Genomic DNA, 24,010 nt, shown 5'->3' on the forward strand with positions numbered 1-24,010 from the left:
TTTGTATTCTTTTTATGAGTTAAGCCTTTTTCAACTAACTTTTATAGTTCGTTCTTGTGTTGTACTATTACACCACAGGGTTGGGAACTCGCTAACACGTATAACCCCGCCACAGTCTGTATGTAAGTGCCTGTCCCTAGTCAGGAGCCTGTAATTTAGTGGTTGTCGTTTGTTGCTGTGTTACATATTTGTTTCCGTTCATTGTTTGTTCACAAATTAAGCCGTTAGTTTTACCGTTTTAATTGGTTTACATAATTGCATAAGTAATTTCGAGGCACTTTATAGCTGACTTTGGGGTATGAGCTTTATGCACTGCTGAAGGCCTTACGATGACCTTTATTATTTTTTTTAGTCTTTTGTGAAGAGGTGTCTCATTGGCAATCATACATCCTCTTCTTTTTATAAATATGAAATGTTCAACGGTAAATGTTGCATGGATATTTATGATAAGAACACACCAATGAGTTGTAAGAACACGCCAATGAGTTGTAAGAACACGCCAATTAGTTGTAAGAACACGCTAATTAGTTGTAAGAACATGCAAACCATATTTTGTTCTCTGCATGTACTCTACAGATTTTGAGTGGGTTATTTGAAATCATTACAATGAATAATCATTTTCAAATTGTTACAATTGGTTTTTTTTACGCATTCTTCATCACAAATTTGTCAATGAAAAGAGATTCATCGTCGAAATTTAAATCTGAACAGATTTGTCAGATTCAAGGTTTTACTTGTCCATATGAAGTTTCCGTCGTCTTTAAAAAACCAAACATTTCATTGACTCAACTTAGATGATTATAATCTTTCTTAATTACGACGTATATACGTCAGAGTTATCTATATATACATATACAAACATACAAACATACAAACATACAAACCTTATATCATATAGGGGTGTTATTTTTAAAGAGAGTGACGGACATCACTAGTTGTATAATACAAAAAGTTGTTTTCAAGTTACGGACATCCATAGTGTTTTCTCAAATCGTTCTGTAATCGTGAATTGTGTATAAGTAATCGCCTTTTACCTTTCGGAGTTTCCCTAAAAGATTGATAGAACTTTTTAGTTAATGAATATTTTTAATGTAAATAATGTATACATGGTGTTGTTGTAATATAAGAGATAATTTTCCTACCGACGCCAAGCGGCTCCATCTTGGACAGGTTAATCATCCTCGTCAATAAGGAGATGTGGTATTATTGCCAATGAAACAGCTATCTATCACTGTTTAAATGAAGTGGATGTGAGCAATTATAGGCAACCGTACGGCCTTTAACAATGAAAAAAATCTGTACAATAAAGTCGGCTATAAAAGGGCATGACATTAAAAATATTGAACAATTAAATTATAACGGCATAATTTGTAACAATGCAATTTACAAAACACTAAAACATTATATCATACAGAATATTTGTTGACTTACAAACAAGGCAAAGAAAAAACAACCCAGTTTACAACTACGACTGTCAGTATATATAACTGAGTATTTGATAAGAATTCATGTGACTTTTAATGCTTCAAAAGTAATTGACCACTGTGTTTCAAACACATAATTGCATATTGAATAATAAAGTTTTGTTATGGTAAAAATAAAGCATGGTGAAAAATAAAAAAGGAATATTCAATTTTTTATTAGTCGAAAACAAACTGACAATGCAATGGCAAAAAGGGACTAAACGACAAACAAATGTATATAGCAGGCAATATAAAAATCTAACGACTGAGCAACCTGAACCTCATCACAATCCGTGTTATATCATGTGCTCTGGGAGAGTACGCAAATCCATCTCCACACGTGACATCAGTACTTATTAGCCCAGTGATAAGTTTAATTCGGTAGGTCAAACTTGACGAAGAGAAGGCCTAAATTATAGTAAAGAAAATCGTTATAGCGTCCGTAAAATATTTGAATTTCACCACTCTAAACTCTAAGTTAAATAGCTTCCTTGTGAACTGCAACACTCCATTAATGAAATTATGATAAGAAATCCAAGCTCTGGAATGTCACTACTTTCTTCTTTATATAAATTTAAATAGTATGTACAGTTTCGTGAATTTACCGATTAAATCAACTTACATTAGTCTTGATCTGTTTACGATCCCCTTGTCAATTCTTCATATTTTTTCTCTAGATTTGTATATTAATATACAATTTAAACATATGATCACTAATGTTGCTTCTTATATTCCTTCATATCAATTACATTGCAACCTTTGACAAATTTATTATCAGTACAATTGAAAGTGAAAATGTAATAGAAATAAAAATTCACATCTGTATTATCGTGCATTATATAACCAATATAGTGACAGCAACGAACATGATATGGTAAAATCATATAATGCTTAATGTCTCATCTAAAGAAACATAGGAATTTATTTTTTGTAAAAAAAACGAATGAATTTAGGAATTTTTTGAATTCATATGTCTATATGAAGTATCAAAGGGAAAAACAGCAAAGCAAAGTTCGATATATCAACAGTTTTCTGCCAGTTTGGCACTTGATGGTAATACTGGTACTTTTTCTCACACCGATAACGAAAAAAATTCGTCTTAATGGGTAAATCTAGGAAAGCTGTTCAGTGTTGTACAGATTGAAGTGTATAGCCGGACGCAGTGTTGTGGTAAGTTGTAATAGTAACAAAATAAAACTAGGAAATATTTTGGACGTTAAATTTTGAACACAAATATTTTGTGCTTTCATGAAAAACGTGTTTGGTAAACAATTGTATTACACATTAAGGATACTTTCAACAATAAGTTTAGAGATTACAACATCAACGACGTCTTTAACATATTTAGCATTGTTACGAATGAATCTGTGCAATATCTAATGATGCTTATTCTTCATTTACACATATTCAATGGAAGTTAAACACTATTATACTAAATAAATGAGATACTTTAGTGTGGTAAGTAAACGTTTCGATCATGAACACCTTACGTCGACAATTTCCAAAATCAGTTTTCATCTTCGGTCATAAAAACACAAGAAATAGCATGGAAAAAATCCAATTTTGCTATTCTAAATACTTAAGAATACTAAAAAGATTTGAGACAGAATTCAATGTTATAAATTGATTCTTTTATCAGATATACAGAATGTGTAATTTTTGTTATGTTGCTGTAAGTGACATATCACTCGTACCATAATTATCTATCATTAAGTTCAATATTCAAATTTCAAAACTTATATTAATATGAAAGTATTTTTAGGTCAGTATCATTATGCTACGAACGTTATTGTAGGACCTTCCCTTAACAACATGGCTTTATGCACCCAATATATAAAGGTCCTGCAAAAACAGGGGAACATATCGTCTTAGAATGTAAAGCAAAACGGTTGGACGGTATGTGAAACTGCCTATTGTTGGTTCAGGTGTAATACAACTGGCAGAATTGAAAGTGTTTGCGTATTATCACAAATAATAAAATATTGAATAAAATGCTCACACATATTGTTTTATCAACAAATTCGCCTTTCCTTCAAGTCAGGAATATGACCGTAGTTTTCCAATCGTTTTATTTGTTTTATCATTTGATTTGCCATTTGAATAGGGACCTTCCGTTTTGAATTTTCCTCGAAGTTCAGTATTTTTTTATTTTACTTTTTTCAGTCTGAAACTTGTTCGAAAATGACTTTTAACAGTTAGACTAGATCGGGAAAAGTATTAAGATTGTCATATTGATTTAGAAAAATGTTATGGTTGTCTTTTCTGTAAATGTTGGGTTTACCAGGGAATATAAAGTGTATGTCTCTATCCCAGTAAAGGCAGAGCATGCATATATATTGGGTGTTTAAGTAATCTATGGAAAATGCTTAAGTATCATTTCAACATTTGTACCTCCACAGAAGCAATGTAAGAATGATATTAATTCCGCAATAAGGCGATACTTAAAATATGAAAACATTAAAGTAGTTGTTTGATGCAAAAATTTCAACGTATCATGAACTCTTCTTTGTCCTTTTGGGGTTTTTGATTTCTTTGATTTTGATATTTTGGCCACGATCTTTACTGAAGAGACATTCATTTTCTAATTGTGTGCATATTGTACAGTGACATTGGATCCGTTAAAGCTTTTTACTGATTATCCAAGAAATTCGAGATTTTGTTTATCCACAATTTGCTGAAACCTTAGCTACATGCTGTCGTCGATATCAATTACTTGATATAGTTGCATTTGTTGCCAAAATGAATTCAATAATACCAAGTAATTAATATAGACGACAGTTTATATTTCGATTGTTTGAATACACATATATGTATTGGTTTGAATTCGTGCAGCAGAAATCATTATATTATCCTAGTTTTTTAAATCAACGATTATGCTGTGATTGATATTTCGAACATAATTTGGTGAAAGTTTTTGTTATTATGACCCTTTCAAATGATAAATAATAATCTCCAATGTTTGTTCAAAACGAAGTTATTGCTTCAATAATTTTTAAAGTACAATTTCTTCAGTAATCTCTTTGAAGTTCATAGATGTTGTAGTTGTCTGACCGCTGATTCAAATACATGATCACAGATGTGTCCCATAATCATTGCAACACCAACCTGAATGACTTGTTGTCATATCCGATTAATCACCAATTTTGTATTGGGTCATATATTTTGATTATGCATTGTGACCTTGATGCAATTTTGAATATTCCCATATGTTTTTTAACAGTGTTGTACCTCAACTGCAGATCATTTTTCACTCAGCAGATTTGAGATATGTCGTTTTAAAGATAATGTAGTTTGAAATTTTTCGAGCGGCGGCATGAACATGTATGTTGTTTGGTTGTTTACAGTCGTCTCATTGGTATAATCTACCTTTCATATAAGTTTATTTGTCCGAGCTTATTGATTTCTACAGATCTCTTTAATATTTGAGCAATGTGTACTCTTACTTCAATCTGCACTACCGAATTTACACAAACTGAAAAAGTACTTTTATTCGTGGTTTTAGATTTTCCTGGTTGGAGACAAAGTTACATACTCGTGGGTTTTTAAATTCCTGGATTTTAGTTTTCTGAAGAAAAATAATTGAAAGTGAAAAATTTGAAGCCAATGAAAGATAAGACTTCATACTAGTGCTGTACAGAATTGAAGATTCAAAAATAGCAGCATTAACAAACTTCCTTTACATATTTTGAAAATCTTTTTCTGGCACAGTCCGATATATGAAACCTTCGATTGCAAAATCCTGCCCCGTTTTGCTTGGTTCCAATTATTATTTATTTTGTTCTGTTTTTCGTTTAATATTTTTTATGCTGGTCTTATTATTTTTTCCATTTGTTTTTGTCTGTCTAGCTATGATTAACGAGTTTGTGTTTTTCTCATTTGCATTGGTATCTGCACCGCTTCATAAATATTGCTAACTTCATATATAGAGTTGCCGAATATATAATCCTTCACAAACAAATTGACATGAATTACCACATTTATTGATATGTTCGTGTATATATTGTATGCCCCATTTATGGGCATTATGTTTTCTGGTCTGTACGTCCATTTGTCCGTTCGTTCGTCCTTCTGTCCTGCTTCGGGTTAAAGTTTTGGATCAAGGTTGTTTTTGATGAAGTTGAAGTCCAATTAACTTGAAACTTAGTACACATGTTCCCTATGATAACTTTTTATGATATTTATAATGTTAATGCCAAATTAGAGTTTTACCCCATTTTCACCGTCCATTAAAAATGGAAAATGATTATGCGAGTGGGGCACTCGAAAACTATGGCCACATTCTTGTTGTTAATTAATTTGTCGTTGTTAAATCATTTGTTTTATTTCTTCAAAATTGAATAATCTAAAATATGTATGCCAAAATGGGTTAATTATAGGATATTTTTCTATTAACAATAACAGCTGTGTGAAGATATTCGATAGAGCATAACTGAATGAGATTTTAAAAACAGTTCTAATGTAGATGTTATATAAAAAGTAATCTCATTTGAGTGTAAATTCACTATTTACTTTAAACATTGAACTTGCTATTACATTTGGTAGTGAAGTCTCATATTACATGTATTACAGGTATCTCGTTTAAATACAATGTATAGAGTGTAGCAGGGGTCATAATTTAACAACGAGGTTATCTTTAATATCACTATTGTGTCATAGCAGGGTTAAAACACATGATTTGTATTTAAAGTGTATCATTTGACACCCCAGTAAATTTCAATAGGCTCCTATATATTTTTCTTCTGTACAAATCGTAAATGCTTTTTAGAAGTTAATTTTTCGACTTCCTGATTGGTGAGAACGATGTTTTTACTCTTCTAGTTTGCATTCCTCTGCAAAATGCCTTTTACCTTATTCGAAAGGATGGATATTTTTACTTACTTCTTAATCCTCATTACTTCATAGTTTTTGGTGGGGTTCGTGTTGTTTATTCTTTAGTTTTCTATGTTGTGTCATGTGTACTATTGTTTTTCTGTTTGTCTTTTTCATTTTTAGCCATGGCGTTGTCAGTTTGTTTTAGATTTATGAGTTTGACTGTCTCTTTGGTATCTTTCGTCCCTCTTTTCGTACATATACATGAAAAAAGATATCCCGCCATCAAAATCGCAAGCGCTTTGAATATGGTTCCCTTATTTTAATTTCGATTTCGGTAAAGACATGCAACGAGAACCGGGTTTTGGAGACCATAATGGTAATGCAAGTATTTAACCAATACATGACTTATATTTAACTAAATCCTCTGTTAAGGTTTATTATGAGTTTATACATCATGAACATATAAACGACAATTTAACATTTTGTGATTGAAATGTAAGTGAGAAGAAAGAGCGATGTGATTTTTTTTTAATTTTTTTTTTATAATTCCCATGCATTTCTACTTTTATCACACTTTGTTTTACCAGTTTCTAAAGGATTAGGTGTATCAGTTTTGTCTCTCTAAATTTAATGAACATTTTTCTGTCCTGGCGGTTTCTTGCTTTTACGTTTACTGGGTGGTTACCAAAACTCAGTCGATATGGCAAATCCGAATTAAAGTTCGTCTTTCTTGCAGGCAATATTTCAATCGCCGTACTTTTCCGAAGATTTTGACAGGGCAAATTATTGATTTACAACCCATGTAAACTTATCTTAACTTGAAATACCATATGAACATATAGGCAGATAATTATATTATATTTTTAGTGAGTGTTCCCCTTGTTATGATTAATTCTCGAACATTAGAACAAGAGGTACGAAGAAACGGAAACTAAATCAAGATTAAGTGGATAAACGGTGTATAAAAAGAACCCACTGTGATATCCTGAAGACAATTATCTGTATCGCCCGTTCATTGTTTGTCGTTCAGGATTAAATATTATTACAATACTTTAATATTGATAATTGATATACATATTATAATTTGTGTTTTTGTATGCCTTACAAAACGGCTATCATATACCTATCAAATGACATTAAAAATTATTTGACCACAACACTTAAAACTTCATTAAGCACTACTAAACAGAACAATTGTATTGAATACAGTTTAATTTTGTAACTTGTTTTAGGAAATCGGTCGATTATCAAATTTCAACTTGACCTCCAATGAAATTATTTTAAAAAAAATAGTTGAGTGTGGAGACTGATGTTTTCTGTAGACGATTTGATCAAAAGATAAACATTTTTGTTGATTATATACCTATCATTTTTACTTAAATTGCATGACATAAAGTTTTTAAAGCCACATTTTTGAGAATCACAATATATCAAAATAGAATGCTACTTAAATTACATTTCCCGAGGAAAATAGGATTATTTTGAAAGTTTACTACCCGTGAAACTTCCTGTTTGAAATGCACAGACTCATTCAACCAGTAAACCTTTAACATTGCAGGTAGGTACCGTAATGAATGCTTTTTTTCCAATAATTTGAAAATATTTGTCTTTTTGACATTTATATCAAATCTAATGTTGAATCAAATTTGCACTTAACCTGAATAAAAAGTAAGCATGAAACGTAAGTATTAAATGAAATGGTATTTCATATTGGTAAATACTGTTAGATACTGTTAACATGTGGCTATCAATATCAACAATAAACAGACCACAACATACAAAAACATTCTCAAAAATCACAAATGGCGAGAACAACTTATTTTTATTAACAGAAAAACGTTTAATCTTGCCATTTATTTAATAAAGCATTTAGGAACCAAAATTCTAAAAAGTTGTGCCAAATATAGCTAAAGTATTCTATGCCTTGAATAAGAATAGCATGTGCAAAGTTGTATAGGTGTTATTTCTGGACATACAAACTTTTTGAAGAAATATCTCCGGATATGCATTAAGTATAATGTTTGATCTATTAGATCTAATTATTGAGGACAATTAAGGTAGATAGGGTGTCTTCCTCCATCTTGGATTTTGAAATACTAGAAAACAAGGTCTAATTCTTTTATGAAATGTGCAAATTTTTGAGGTAGTAGGTAATTCATGTGTAAGAATTTTCATTATAATATAGAAAATGCCATGTTTGATCATATTTATGATTGTATTTTACAAAAGAAGAATATTTTTGTTTGATTAATTTTTTTTCCAACTTCGTCAAATAAGGGGAGGCAACGCAAATGCAAGGGGAGATAATTCAGATAGTGTTACTTTTACAATAGAATGTGTTAGGATTTTACCCATTTTCACATGTAGCAAGAAAACAAGTTCGGTGACCCCATTTTTTCTTTTTCTTATCTGAAAGCATAATATTAGGGCTATCTTCTCATAATTTATTTTAAAATTCTATGATGTGGTTTGCGTTTTATGGCAGAAATTTGGGGTTTCCATGCATAATCTATACAAAATCTTGACAATTTTGCACAACCTGTAGTGTGAAAATAAGTCCGGTGACCCATTCATTTTATGAATGTTTTTAAACAAGCAGGATATGAACTACATTTTGGCAAATTATTAAAAGATTCTATGGATTATAATTTACACACCCCATCTACCTTAAGACCCGATTTTTTTTATTTATTTAATAAATCAAAAGAAAAATGAAAAATGTTTTTAACATATTTTTAGGATTCAAATATCTACATGTCTGATCTAATTCAAATAAGATGTGAACAAAGTGAGCGGCTTAACATTCGTTTTTCTTTTAATTTTGAAAAAGTTTTTTTTAAGGAATAACTATTTTATGCAACATAGATTTTTATTGTAAATAATTCATGCTACATGTTATATTGGTTTAGGCTTAATAGATTCATTTATAAATATTATTATTATTACTTTTACTGTTAAGTCTGTTTTTTTTTTGTTATATCTACTTTACGTGACTCTGCATTTATGTATGCCGTCATTCTTTGAACGACAAAATTATTTTATGTCTTCCTGTGCGAATTTCAAACGCGCACTTTTACACCAGTACTGAAAACCTTCCATCCTTTATGGTTAGATTTTACATAGATAAATAAAATCGTATAATATAAGCAAAATAAGGATGTTAATTTTGATGTATGCCGTTTCATTTTTTTTTTTTTATAGTGATTAAGATGATAACGTAATGTTGACTGTTGTACCCCTATTTTTGACATCTTACTTATTGTAAAATTGAGAATGGAAATGGGGAATGTGTCAAAGAGACAACAACCCGACCAAATAAAAAACAACAGCAGAAGGTCACCAACAGGTCTTCAATGTAGCGAGAAATTCCCGCACCCGGAGGCGTCCTTCAGCTGGCCCCTAAACAAATATATGTGTTTGTTTGTTTTGTTCACACATCGTTGACAATGTAATAGAATTTGATGCGACTGTCATACAAGTGAGAGGTTTAGCTAGCTATAAAACCAGGTTCAATCCACCATTTTCTGCATAAGAAACTCCCTGTACCAAGCCAGGAATATGACAGTTGTTATCCATTCGTTTGATGTGTTTGAACTATTCATTTTGCCATTTGATTTGGGACTTTCCTTTTTGAATTTTTCTCGGAGTTCAGTATTTTTGTGTTTTTACTTTTTACAGGTTTAACATTTAACTGTTACATTCTTGAAAGTCCTTGTTAGCCTTAGTAAGATAAACAATAAACAAGCATCTTTACAAATCTTTATCCAACAGTCTAAATATTTCAAAGATTAATAATTATATAATAGTAAAGGTAAAAGAGGGACGAAAGATACCAAAGGGACAGTCAAACTCATAGATCGAATAAAAACTGACAATGCCATGGCTAAAAATTAAAAAGACAAACAGACAAACAATAGCACACTTGACACAACATAGAAAACTAAAGAATATAAACAACACGAACCCCACCAAAAACTATGGGTGATCTCAGGTGCTCCGAAAGGTTAAACAGATCCTTCACCATATGTGGCACCCTTCGTGTTGCTTATATGATAACAAATCCGGTAAATAGTGTTAATTCGGTAGGTTACATTCATAAAAGGGAAGGGTATTGTAGTTACGACGTAAGGAACATATCCGATATCATTTGTGAAACGGTTATTCCATAATGGTCAACCAACTCGTGATGACGTCCGTAAAATTTACGAAGGGATGATTTTAACTTCACCATTTGGAACTCTTGGTTTAACAGCTTCCTTGTGAGCAGCAACAATCATGATGGGAAATGCAAGCACGGAAAATATCGTATCAATTGGGAGTTATATACCCCTTATGCAGGTGCTGCTGGAACGTTGCTACTTAAATGCAAAGTTCCTAATTGGAAAGCTGAAATCATCTCTTTTGTCGTAAAGTTTTGTTTTCAACCGACCCTCATTGTCGATTTCTAGATGTAAGTCCAGATATGAGGCCGACTTAACTGTATCTGTAGTATCTCTAGTAAAGGGTCATAACCAGTGACAAACTTTTCATAAATATATGCTATGATTTTTGTAGTTTACTGAATCGATGATTTTAGAAGTTATCAAAAAGTAAAGATATAAAAAAAATATTCAAAAAAAAAAATATTTGACATAAACATTATATATGTGTAATAAAATTTCCGATAAGATAAATGTTAATGAAATTAATTTTTGATTACTTCAAAGGGAATGCAATACATTGGGTATCTTATGTATGTATCCTTTGCTAGTACATAACCTCAAATAAAAAAAAATAAAAACCCATGGACCTCCTTTATTTATCAGAAAGGTCATGGGATATGTCATATCTGCACACTACAGTTTACTTTTGTTCGCTTCTCCTCCCCTTATTTATTATGTTATTCTTATTGTATTTCACAATATACATGATATAATGACTTTAAAAAACGCCAAACAAAGAAACAAAAAGCACTCATTCGGAATAGATACAGAAAAAAAATATCGTGACCAGGTAGCGATTTGTGTTGATGAATACAATACAAAAGTAATTAAGTTCGATTTTATCTGCATTGAAAGATCTATATGCCTGCTTTCTTTTATTTTAACATCGAGGAATTAATGAAAAGAAACCGGTAATTAGGAATCATCTAAAATGTCATACATCGTACATTATTATAACCTTCTAATGTCTCAAAACATTATATGTATTTATTCATAATATCTGCTAGATATGAGTGGTTTATGTATAAGTTGATCATCAAGCAGAACTGATCATTTCAGATGCAAATTATCATACCTTGAGAACCTGATGACCGTGTTTATATTCAGTATGAATACTACAATGACCATGTGGCTTGCTTTGCTTGTTCTGTTGGTTCCTGTGTTCTGTCGACAAAGTAAGTAAAAACAAAAGGATTGATTCCATGTAGTTTCCTTCACGACCAACGACTAAAGGCAAAAGCATTTGACGATATTTTCCTTAAAAAGACTGTTACTCAGTATAAAAAAAAACTCTTCGTCTACATCATTATACTAATAAGATATATTCAATGAAACAAATAAAAATATCTGCAACCAACATCGAATTTACAAAATGAAAGAACTATGACTCTTAACAATAACAACTATTACTGCAAATCATACTGTCTTTGAACAGGAACATAAACTAACAGAAATGGTAAATAATTTTGGTACAACACATTTTAAAGATTAATGTTTATTGTCTCAGCAACTTTGTGCTTTGGCAGTTAAATAATAACAAAGATTTCTCAAATGTAATATATTACAAAAATGTTTTGAAAAGTTTTCACAGGCACTTCAATTTTTATCAAAACCTCTCACCTTTTTATTTAAGTTGTTCATCTTTATTAAAAATGGTACATGCATGTTGATCATAGCTTCAAATAGCTAATCTCCAACAATTATGACAATCAAAATGTATCTTTATAAAGGCTTTTATTAAATGATATGAGCAAATAAGCCCTAATACGGATAAATCAGCATGTGCAATACTTAAAACGTTCCACTGTCGATATAAATCAAGAGTTAATATTGCTCTTCGAACAGGGCCAATACGGAAAAAAACAGGGCCAATACAGAAAAAAGCGGGAAAAAAGTCGTATTAGCCCTATGGCTAATACAGGACGTTCACTTCCGGTTTTCAATTTTCTTACGCCATTACTTTACTCTTGAAGTATCGTTATGCATAAAAACATTTGTATAATATTTTTTAAATTAAAGTCATAAAATAAACAGGTTAAATGATGTGCAATGTTTTGTAATGTCTTAATGTTTTCAAACGGAAAAAACAGGGCCAATACAGAAAAAAGCGGGAAAAAAGCTATATTGGCCCATGGGCTAATACGGGACGTTCACTTCCGGTTTTTAATTCTCTTAAAATCATTTAATAAAAGTGTTATGAACTGGCTGTTTCTGTATTGGCACTGGTATAGATTCTCGGTCAGCTGTATTGGCCCTCGACCCTACGGGTCTCGAGGCCAATACAGCAAACCTTGAATATATACCAGTGCCAATACAGAAACAGCCAGTTAATAACACTATAGTACTAACGCGCTATGGTTTTCGCTATTTGAGTTTACCTTGTTTTACTTTTTTAATTAAATAGTGATAAAGAAGGTGTGAACGAAATTCCATTTTCAAACTTACTATACATTCATTTATAGTTAAAGATAGCAAAAACGTTTTTTTAAATTTCTTGGATCAACCGAATTGCGTTTTGTTTAAAACAAAATTTCATACAAATATAAACTGTTACAAGCATTTTCTTTAAGGAATCTTTTAACACCACAGCATGTCACACAAACAAATCTTTGAGGAGCTTATGGTTGAAATATGATACACTATTACAGAGAACATTTTTCAAGCATGTTCAACACATTATGATATGTTACAAACTTTTCAGCAATATTGATGAAGCTTTGTTCAATTACTGTACATCTGATGTCTGCAGTAAAAATGTACTGCCATCTTTAACATCTCTCATTACTGATTTTTCTTAACTTCACAAGTGCGTACCAAATTTTTAAGAGAAATTTTGGAATGCAATATCGGTCAAAATACAATGTTTACTTTTCAACTAACTGGAACTACATTTTAAAAGGCAATTGGAAATTCACGATCAGATTATTTTGTTTTAAAATGAACTAACGTGGCTGCTAAAAGCTTGTCATCTTTGTCACTTTCATTTATGGTATCTGGTTGCTAATACCTCTTTATGGTATATTAAACGAAAAGCAGTTATCGACAAATATTGCTTTTGATTTACAAAGAAAACAACCTGAAATATTTGATATTTTATTCAATATCTATTCAAAATTTCACATCAATATTTACAGCCATACCTTCCATTGTTGCGACACCATATCAATCCGTTCCTTATGGTACTAGTGCAATTGTAATCCAGTGTACCGTGTCGTCATCACCTGTCGCTACATCAGTTGGATGGAGAAGAGTTTCTTTAATTGACAGTACAACAGAATACATTTATGCATCGAACAGCAATGGAAAATACCATATAACCGATTCAATGATAAATCCCCATTTGACTATCAACAACATTGTCTTTTCGGACGAGAATAACTATGTTTGTTTTGCAACAAATTTGGCTGGAACTGGACACAGTAATAACGGAAAATTAAATGTTACTAGCGGTAAGTTAGTTTCATTTGATTATATTCTAATTTATTTATTCTGCCGTTAGTTTTCTGGTTTTAAATGGTTCACATTTGTCATTTCGGGGCCTTTTATAGCTGACTATGCGGTATGATCTTTGCTTATTATTTAAGGAGGCCGTGCGGTGACCTATCGTTTATTCTTGTGTCATTTAGTCTCCTGTGAAGAGTTGTCTCATGGGAATAATACCATATCTTCTTTTTTATGTATACACAAAAAGTTTAGGAAAGGAACATCTTTTTTTTTCTCACGTATTATAAACCTCCTATATTCAGTTTGAATTTTGTTCAAAATCTGTGCAAGCATATGCATACATGATACTATTGATGTACGTGTAAATCTTTGTCAAAAACAGATATGCTATAGAGTATAGACACGCGTTCCAAATATAAGTTATCGACACAATAAAATAAATAAATAAATAATCTTTATTTCAAGAGGATGATCTCATTAGTTAAAACTAATCTTCCTGAGAGTCCTCAAAATAATAATAACATTTTATAAGTACATACAGTGTTATAATGATATATTATACACAATATACAAGTGTATCTATAGATAGATTTCCTATTTATTCATTTTATTATATTACAATAATAACTCGTAAAGCTTTCTAATGTACTTCTTCAAGCAATATGTACATGTGTATGACGTGTTTATTTTTAATTTTCATACAATTCAAGTCCTATATACGACAATAGGGGGCATTATATTTCAGTCCGTCTGTTTGTATGTTCAGTATTTCCGTGTGTATTGTATAAGTTGCCGTTTCTGGTAGAGGTAATTTATAATGAAAGAGGGACGAAAGATACCAAAGGGACAGTCAAACTCATAAATCTAAAACAAACTGTTTATAATACGTGAGAGAAAGTGTAGTCACATCAACTTAAAATTTAGTGCACATGTTTTTATATTAATTATATTACACAGTTAAATGACCATAATTACAATGTGATAGTGGCAATTTAATTCATTTTCAGGTTAAAGTGTTCGATCTACCATATAAAAGTTGGTGAAAAAAACTAAAATTTAAAGTTACTGTGTTTACACTTAAATTTTATAAACAAAATTATACGATTTTTTACAGAAATTCCCTCCATTATTGCGACTCCACAAAAGCAGTTTCCAGTTGATGGTTCTCCAAAAATTATAATCGAGTGCAACATTTCTTCATCACCAACTGCTACCTCTGTTGGCTGGCAAAGGACCTCATTAGATGGTTTTTCAACGAGAGCAATTGTGGTAGCTATAAGTAATGGCAAATATCAAGTTGACAACTCATTGGCTTTTCCACATTTGACCATCAATGATGTTTCATTAGCAGACGATGCGTACTATGCATGTTTTGGTAATAATGTTGCCGGTAAAGGAATAAGTAATAGTGTCAGAGTTGATGTCATCGAATGTAAGTTTCTTTATGCAGCTAAATCTTATGAAATGTCAACATTTTGAGATCTTTCATTAGGCATTTTGTCGTATAACATTTTTGTAGATGAAAGCCTAATTGTAGAAAACATATTATTACGTTGGTTGTAACTACTTAAAGTTATAATGTTCCCTGAAAATAATTATGAAAATTTCAATAATTATAATGTCAATGGTATTTTTTATAATGAAATTAATTAAATTAATAACCAAACCTTTTTAATAGGAAATCCCAAATCATATTTCACGGGTTAAATTTATTTGTTTAGCCTATTATATTATTTGAATCATTTTTGATTGGAATTGTACACTGACAACTTTTTTTATTTACATGCTTCTTCAAGTACCGCTAGCAGTTAGTGTACCGGTAACAGAATACTCAGTCTCAGTTGGATCGAAAGTCAGCTTGCAGTGTGTAATCACTTCAGGCACAGCAATAGAAGTAACGTGGCTTAAAAACAACATCATTATTACAATGACAAATAGATTATCTGGTGGGACTGTAAAATCCCCGACATTGGTTATTAATTCAGTAGAACAAGGAGACTTAGGATATTATGTTTGCAGTGCAAGTGATGGTGTTATGACTGTCAATTCAGATGACATATTCCTCATACCTTCAGGTAAGTATTACTCTGTAAAAGAACTATATATGAAAAAAGTAAAATAACAGAATACTCCATGGAAAATTCAAAACAGAAAGCCCCTCTTCAAATAGCAAAATCAAAGCTCAAACACATCAAACGAATGGAAAACAACTGTCATATTAAAGCATGTAATTCTATTATGATAACAACAATGCGTGGACAAGACAGAAATACATGATTGGTCACAATGGCAACATTAGGGTACAACAGTCAACATCGTGTTACAATTTTAATCAGTATAGAACAATCTTTTTTGTCAACAAAGAAAAGGAAAATATCTTAAAGAAAAAGCGCAAAAGCAAAACACTTGCCTTTATTTCAAAAACCGACACAAGAGACAATTTTCTAAATAGAACGGTGATGTTCCTTTGACTTCTTTTAAAGTGTTAATAAATCAATACCCGTTTGCTATATCCATATATCATGTACTGTAGTACGCCGCTAGATTAAAACTGACGAGGAAAGGTAACACACGGCCAGCGAAAGCTCTTTTTTTGAGAGCCCAGGTGGTCGTGTGGTCTAGCGGGACGGCTGCAGTGCAGGCGATTTGGTGTCACGATATCACAGTAGCATGGGTTCGAATCCCGGCGAGGGAAGAACTAAAAATTTGCGAAAGCAAATTTACAGATCTAACATTGTTGGGTTGATGTTTAGACGAGTTGTATATACATTATGTACACAGCCATGTATCACCATCATTGATGGCGATCCGATGGATACATCTGTTGTAGAGTTGTCACTGACTCAGACGTACTTATAAATATAATTATTTTCTGTGACTGTATATTACATTAATTTGTAGGATCCTTTACTATAGATAATTTAGCTGATCTGTAACAATAACATCTTCATGCCTTATATATCATGTACTGTAGTACGCCGCTAGATTAAAACTGACGAGGAAAGGTAACACACGGCCAGCGAAAGCTCTTTTTTTGAGAGCCCAGGTGGTCGTGTGGTCTAGCGGGACGGCTGCAGTGCAGGCGATTTGGTGTCACGATATCACAGTAGCATGGGTTCGAATCCCGGCGAGGGAAGAACTAAAAATTTGCGAAAGCAAATTTACAGATCTAACATTGTTGGGTTGATGTTTAGACGAGTTGTATATATATATATATATGCAAATGTACACAGACGACTGATTTCAATATTACACATAGCCGGATTATCATAATATTCAACTGATAACTCGATTAAAATAGACCCTGATACAGTCCCAACAAATCCTAATCAGCGAAAATAGATTAAAAGTTTTATGATACTGTATAATCAAAAAAATAAAAAATAACAAATATACCGAATTCTTAGGAAAGTTCAAAATGGAAATTAATGTATCAAATGTAAAACAAAAAAAAGAAGCTCAACCACATCACCAGAATTAAAAACAACAGTCTTATTCCTGACTTGTTTTATGTTCTACATTGTTGCCAATATAATGGAATTTTATGCGACTTATTTATTTCTCTTTGTATTCATCCGTTGAGCTTTTTTGAGCGAATAATTTGTATAGTGTGTTCTTATGTTGTTCTATCATCCACGGTGCCTGTGTAGAAAAAGGTTGAGCGTTCGAAAACATATATAACCCCGTCACATTATTTATATGCCTGTCCCAATTCAAGAGCATGTGGTTCAGTAGTTGTCGTTGGTTCAGGTCTGCGTATTTGTTTTTTCGTAAATTGCTGTGTTATAAAAAAGGTCGTTTGATGCAAAATTGAACTGTTTCATTTTTCTAATGTGGGGGCATTTTATAGCCGACTATATTGTATGTGTTGTTATTATCATTGAAGGCCATGATAATGCCTATCATAAGTTATATGGTTCGCTACTGACCCCTATGTATCCATAGATGATTTGTAAAATCTATACGGGGTGAAGCCTTATTTACTGTGGATTTAACTCACCCTTAATGGTCTGTAGACGGTCAGTGGTTAATCATATAACGAAATCATCGCACGCTGGACGTCATCTGCTGCGTTTTGTTGAAAAATAAACAACGAAATACAACAACATTACTAGATGATGTCACCATTTACATTAGACATGACGTCATGAAACCCCTATGAAACTTACCTATCCGCTACGAATTCATAGGGGTCATCACGTGACGACGTTAATCCAATCACAACGTGATAATTTACCCGAGAAGCGACAATATTGCTAACATCCTCTTCATTTTGATTTGTGGATTGTCGTCTCATTTTCAATCATACCACCATTGATTTACTTTTATATTTGAAAATATGGTACTAGTGTGTTCTAAAATTGTTAAATTTCATAAACAAATAATTACTAGGGCACTAAGTCAACAAATCAACAGAACACAAGTGCAGCAGGGAATAAATATACTGAAGCGACTAGGGCACCATATCATGAAGAAACTGGGGAACCACATCAATAAGCTACCATTACATGAATTTACTATTTACAATTGGTGCACCATTTTTAAACATAGGAATATCAATGTAATGATGGTAATCTTTACAGATGATATTTTCATATTGTTTATCCTGAAATTTTTATCTGCATTAAATGACTTGAAATATAAAAAAAAATACAGCTGATACAAAAACATTATAGCAATGGACTAAAAATGAAAATAATACACATCCCCTATCTACGCTCTCAATGCCAATTAATTGTTGAATTTCGTGCTAAGCATTCAATTTTATGAGAGATTTAAATAAGTAGTTCTAATTCTATATACATCCGCATATCCGTGTGAAAATTTCGTAAAATAAATAAGTTGTTATACAACAATTTAACCATATGAATTATCAATAATATATTTTAAAAAGCTTATCATCACTTTTTACTCTTTTCTATATTTTTTCATTGTGAACGGAAATGGGGAATGTGTCAAAGAGACAACAACACAACCAAAGGGCAGAAAACTGCCAAAAGGTAGAACAAATGGGTCTTCATTTGTCAGTTTTTTTCTACTTCCATTATATATCATGCTATTCAATTTTTATTTGTTCATTTTATTTTTTAACAATTTGTAATAAATGAAAAACAATATATCAAAATTGTAATTACAGATATGAGAGTACCACTAGGAGTAAAGGTACCAAAAACTCAATATTCTCCAGTTTTGTTTACCAATGTCATATTGCAGTGTGAAGTAAGAGGGAGTGTGACATCTGTTAAATGGTTTAAAAACAACAATGTTATTTCAATAGCTAACAGTCTAAGATTTTCAGGTTCTGATCCGAATTCACCATCTCTGACAATAAACTCTGTAACTGAAGATGACTTTGGATACTATACGTGTCAAATAAGCGATGGTGTTGATATACTGAACGCAGATATCATAACTTTATTACCTACAGGTTAGTATGCAGAGTTCTTTTACCTGCAACGACAGACAAAATGGCCATTTTTTTTATTTTATATTCAATGACGGTGAACCATAAAATATCACCTAATGTATGCTATTTTTTAAATAGGGTTTGATGTATCTACAAAATTGATAGACATTGGGAGATGTGTTTTAAAATCTTTAAAATGAAAATGGCTGATATTTGGTAGTGAGGTTGGGATAAAATGTTTGCAGGATAAAATAAACTGGGAACCAACCTTTGGCCACAACTATAAAGGTATAATGTAACAGTGCTAAGCAAAAGACCGTACTCAACCATATACAGATAATTTTCATTACCGGCCTCTGAAGGGCTTATTAATAACAATGTAAGTATTCATAACCTAATAAACTAAGTAAACAATAAACTTAGACAATAATAAATAATTATTCGAATACTAATCTTTTTGATAGTATTAAGACTTTTAACAGAATCATATTTTTTTTATTTTTAAATGTCAACATAAATGTATATTTTTATATTGAGGATATCGAGCTAAATTTGGAAAAGAAACATTTTAGATGTCGGTTTAGTCATTTATGCTTTTTGCAGTTAGTTCGGGTATCATTTTTAATATAAATTTTCAAACATAACTATTTTCTTAAGACATTAACGTTAAAAAGTATACTCTCAGACGAAGAAAAAATGTGAAAATGTATATTTGTAATTTAAATTTTTGATGACTGGCTTTCTACAATTTTAAGATCATGACAGTCTCGTATAAATGATATTCGTCTTCGACTGTTTCCTTTTATAAGTTACAGTATGTGTCTTTAAATTCTAAATTAAGGAATCAGTATTGCTTTCTATATTGACGTTATGATCACTAAGCTTAAATTTGGCAAATAATTTTCTGCTATCCTCCGACCCCGTAGTTAATGTAAGGTTCTAGTTCATATACATATTTGAATATTCTGTATGCTCTAATACATGTACTTATTTCCAGCTTTGTCTCTTGTTTTATTATATTCATTTAGTTTTGTTTTCAGAAGACTTATACATTTTCTTTTTGTGCAATAATCAAATTTATGAATTACATAATTCATTGATGTATGCGTATGACCCTTGTCTCTATTTATTCGTTCTTGTGTTTACCTGCCCTTATCGGAATATACACATACTAGCCCCATCACCTACTTTTTATTTGTTTTATTATTTCAATCAATGTATTTGTATAAACAGCTTATTATTCCGTAATATGGGTGGACGTTACTCGACTTTAAATATAATGAGTGGTTGTACCAATTTGGTAGTTCTTGTTTATATTTAATTATGTTTTAATCATTAAATATAGTTTCCCCCATTTAATTCTAAAAAGCCAAAGAGATCAGTCTTTTTTTTAAACACCTAGTTTTTTCAAACACTCGTTTAAAAAAAATATGCACACAACCTAACGTTATATTGATTAAATTTATTAGACTCAAACATTAATAGGGACTATGAAAGATTTTTCATCTTCCTTGAATTACGAAAAGACAAAGCACTACAAAGATAACCCCGGATTAGTTCAGGAGTTTAATAAAGTAGGAACCCGACTTTCCATTTAATTGAAATTACTGTATATATGTACAAATATTATTGTTTACAAACACACGAAAAACTTACAGGTATTCCGCCAGTAGTTTTTGTTCCACGACATTTACCAGTACCTATTAGAGGACAACAATACATTATTCCTTGTACAATAGACTCAAGTCAAATCCCTCTGCAGGATGTGCAGTGGATATATATCAATTGGGATGGTATTACTATTGACCCAATCAATATAACTTCGCCGCTGACAGTAAAGTATGAAGGTTCTTCAGTCGATAGTCCATCGCTTGTGATAAACGATTATCAGTCTTCTGACGATGGGCGTTATATGTGTCGTGCTACAAATGCATGGGGAAATGATGTCAGTCCGGCAGTTTTAGTAACACTTGAAAGTAAGTTAACATACAATGATTTCTATATTCAAATATTTCCTTACTTAAAATATTTGGTTGATTTAATTACAGAATAAATAATCCTACAATTTCTAATGTAGAAGAAATATATAACACTTGGGCAAACAACACATTATATATAAAACAGAAGATGTGGTATGATTGTCATTGAAACAACTCTTCACAAGAGACTGGCACAGAAATTAACAATTATAGGTTACCGTACGGCCTTTGACAATGAACAAAACCCATACAGCATAGTCAGTTATTAAAGGCACCGAAATGACAAATGTAAAACAATTAAAACGAGAAAACTAACGGCCTTATGTAGGTATGTGCCAAGCAAATGTAAAAATGGGAAATATTATTTGATTAGACTGTTACAACATAATGTTATTTCATCAAATAGTTATCAAAGGTACCAGGATTATAATTTAGCTCGCCAGACACGCGTTTCGTCTAAATAAGACTCATCAGTGACGCTCAGATCATAATAGTTATAAAGCCAAACAAGTTCAAAGTTAAAGAACATTGAGGACCCAAAATTCCAAAAAGTTTAACAGGCTTGTTCTCATTTAGAAAATGGTTGATTTAATCGTGTTTTATATTATAGCTAGCTAAACCTTTCACTTGCACGACAGTCGGATGAAATGCCATTATATTGACAATACTATTGGAAAATGTCTGTGATGCTGTTATCCAAAATACGCATTTTATATTACAAAATTGTATTGTTTAATTTGTAGGTGTGCCTACTCTTTTAAGTGTGCAGTCTTCTTATCAAAGTGAACCTTTCACCCACGTGATCTTACGATGCACTGTAAACTCAGTGATACCGGTAATCAAAGTATTTTGGCAGAGAAATCAAAATGGTAACATATTAACGATCAGTTCAGATACTAACATCAATAAATATAGCGGGAGTAGCCCTTCTACACCACATCTGACCATATCAGACACTAACAATGGTGATGCAGGATCTTATATATGTTTTGCTGTCAATCATGCCGGAACAGGAAACAGTCCAACTATAGTCTTGTCAATTACAACAAGTAAGTAAGTTATAAGTTATTGTCTAGTTTATATAAATGCTCTCTTTATATTTTTTTTTTTAATTATTGATTTTTATCCTTTTAATAAGCTTTGGCTATTCATATATTTTGGCCTTGAGCATCACTGAGGAGACATTTATTTCCGATATATTCATCTGGAGCATACACATTACAATGTAGTACCGTAAATCATACTCTTATTGTATATTTCCATTAGAAAATACTTTCAAAAACGTCTCGCTTCCACCTATCTGTGCCGATTCCAATACTAATTAATGTCTTCGTTTAACTAATCACAAATACGAATTGTAACTTAGCTTTTATATGTGTATTATATATTGTCAACCTAATATTAACAATTTTACAATTAACTTATGTCACGGTTGCTACTGCAAATTTTTTTTTTATTGTATGATAGTAATTGATAGCTTAGAATCATGATCTGAAATGCAATATTGTCCTCACTCGTTCATAAATATAAATACTAATAAAAAAGTATTTTAATAAAAGTTTGAACCTTAATTTAGGAAAAACGAAATAACATAAAATACTCCAAGTAAAAATCAAGACGGAAAGTTCCTAATCTAATAACAAAATCAAAAGCTCAAACACATAAAAAAATGAATATCAACTTTCATATCCCTGAATTGGAACACGCTTTTTCTTATCTAAGATAACACAAAGGATTGTATATGGTTTCATAGTTTGTATGTTATTAAACGAAATCTAATCTCAGGCATAGATAACCGTATCCGTATTTGGTACAACATTTTGGTCTTCATTGCTCTACAACTTTTAAATACTTGTTCGGCTTTCTTACTATTTTGATCTGAATTTCACTGATGAGTCTTATGAAGACGAAACGCGCGTCCTGCGTATCAAATTATAAGTCTGATACCTTTGATAACTATTTGATGACACGCATATGTTAAGTATGGAGTGAATAGCAATTATTATCTGTTATAGGAATACATCATGTTTAAATTGATCTCGAAAATAAATATTCGAGTTAGAAGGCAGAGCTCAGAAGTTTTAAATCAAATGTCCGTATGATACACATTTAAATAAAAGACATCTAAATAATTTATACTGTAAATTCATTTCAAAGTTTAAATGCGGAAGAGATATATTTCAAAATAGTATCTTTGTTTCGTTGTAGATAATGTGATACCAATTGTTGTCGTAGCAGAGTCCTCATACAATGTTGCATTAGGTAGTTCCGTGACCATGGTTTGTACCGCTACCTTCCCTCTTCACATTACCACTAATATAGTATGGGAAAGAATCACTGACGGTTCCAAGACTGTCATTGTACCCTATACTAGTAAATATGATGGTGGTTCTGCATTAACACCATCTCTCACGATATTTTATGCAGAGGAAAGCGATGCTGGAGTATATATATGTTATGCCTCCAATGTTTTTGGAGTAGGACATGGAACTACTGAACTTTATGTAGTAAAAAGTGAATATATTTTTACATGCATGGAATATTGCACTATGTTATGTCTGCTGCGTTTAAGAAATAGTACAATGTTAACATATTCGTGTCAGTTATTGAAGTTCGTGCATATTGAAGACAGAAGGCAACATGGTTTTTATACGACCGCAAAATTGAAAAAATTTTCGTCGTATATTGCTATCACGTTGGCGT

General features: G+C 31.5%; 1 protein-coding gene across 5 annotated transcripts in view; it reads left to right on the top strand.

Annotated features, from left to right (window-relative positions):
* Positions 1 to 2,348: 2,348 nt before the first annotated feature.
* LOC139491017 (uncharacterized) overlaps positions 2,349 to 24,010 on the top strand; it is a 75,526-nt gene continuing 53,864 nt past the window's right edge. For 2 of the 5 annotated variants that reach the window (XM_071278260.1, XM_071278262.1), the window contains exons 1-8: positions 11,530 to 11,652; positions 13,612 to 13,926; positions 15,036 to 15,353; positions 15,718 to 15,996; positions 19,059 to 19,349; positions 20,987 to 21,304; positions 22,051 to 22,356; positions 23,516 to 23,821. In XM_071278260.1, coding sequence (XP_071134361.1) covers positions 11,565 to 11,652; positions 13,612 to 13,926; positions 15,036 to 15,353; positions 15,718 to 15,996; positions 19,059 to 19,349; positions 20,987 to 21,304; positions 22,051 to 22,356; positions 23,516 to 23,821 — 2,221 coding nt within the window. In that variant the 5' untranslated portion in view covers positions 11,530 to 11,564. Of the gene's footprint in view, positions 2,634 to 2,692; positions 2,922 to 7,697; positions 7,834 to 11,529; positions 11,653 to 13,611; positions 13,927 to 15,035; positions 15,354 to 15,717; positions 15,997 to 19,058; positions 19,350 to 20,986; positions 21,305 to 22,050; positions 22,357 to 23,515; positions 23,822 to 24,010 lie in introns of those variants that run through there. The other 3 variants (XM_071278264.1, XM_071278261.1, XM_071278263.1) reach the window with 3 other exon arrangements.

The sequence above is a fragment of the Mytilus edulis genome, chromosome 10 (assembly GCF_963676685.1).
Source record: "Mytilus edulis chromosome 10, xbMytEdul2.2, whole genome shotgun sequence".
NCBI lineage: Eukaryota > Metazoa > Mollusca > Bivalvia > Mytilida > Mytilidae > Mytilus > Mytilus edulis.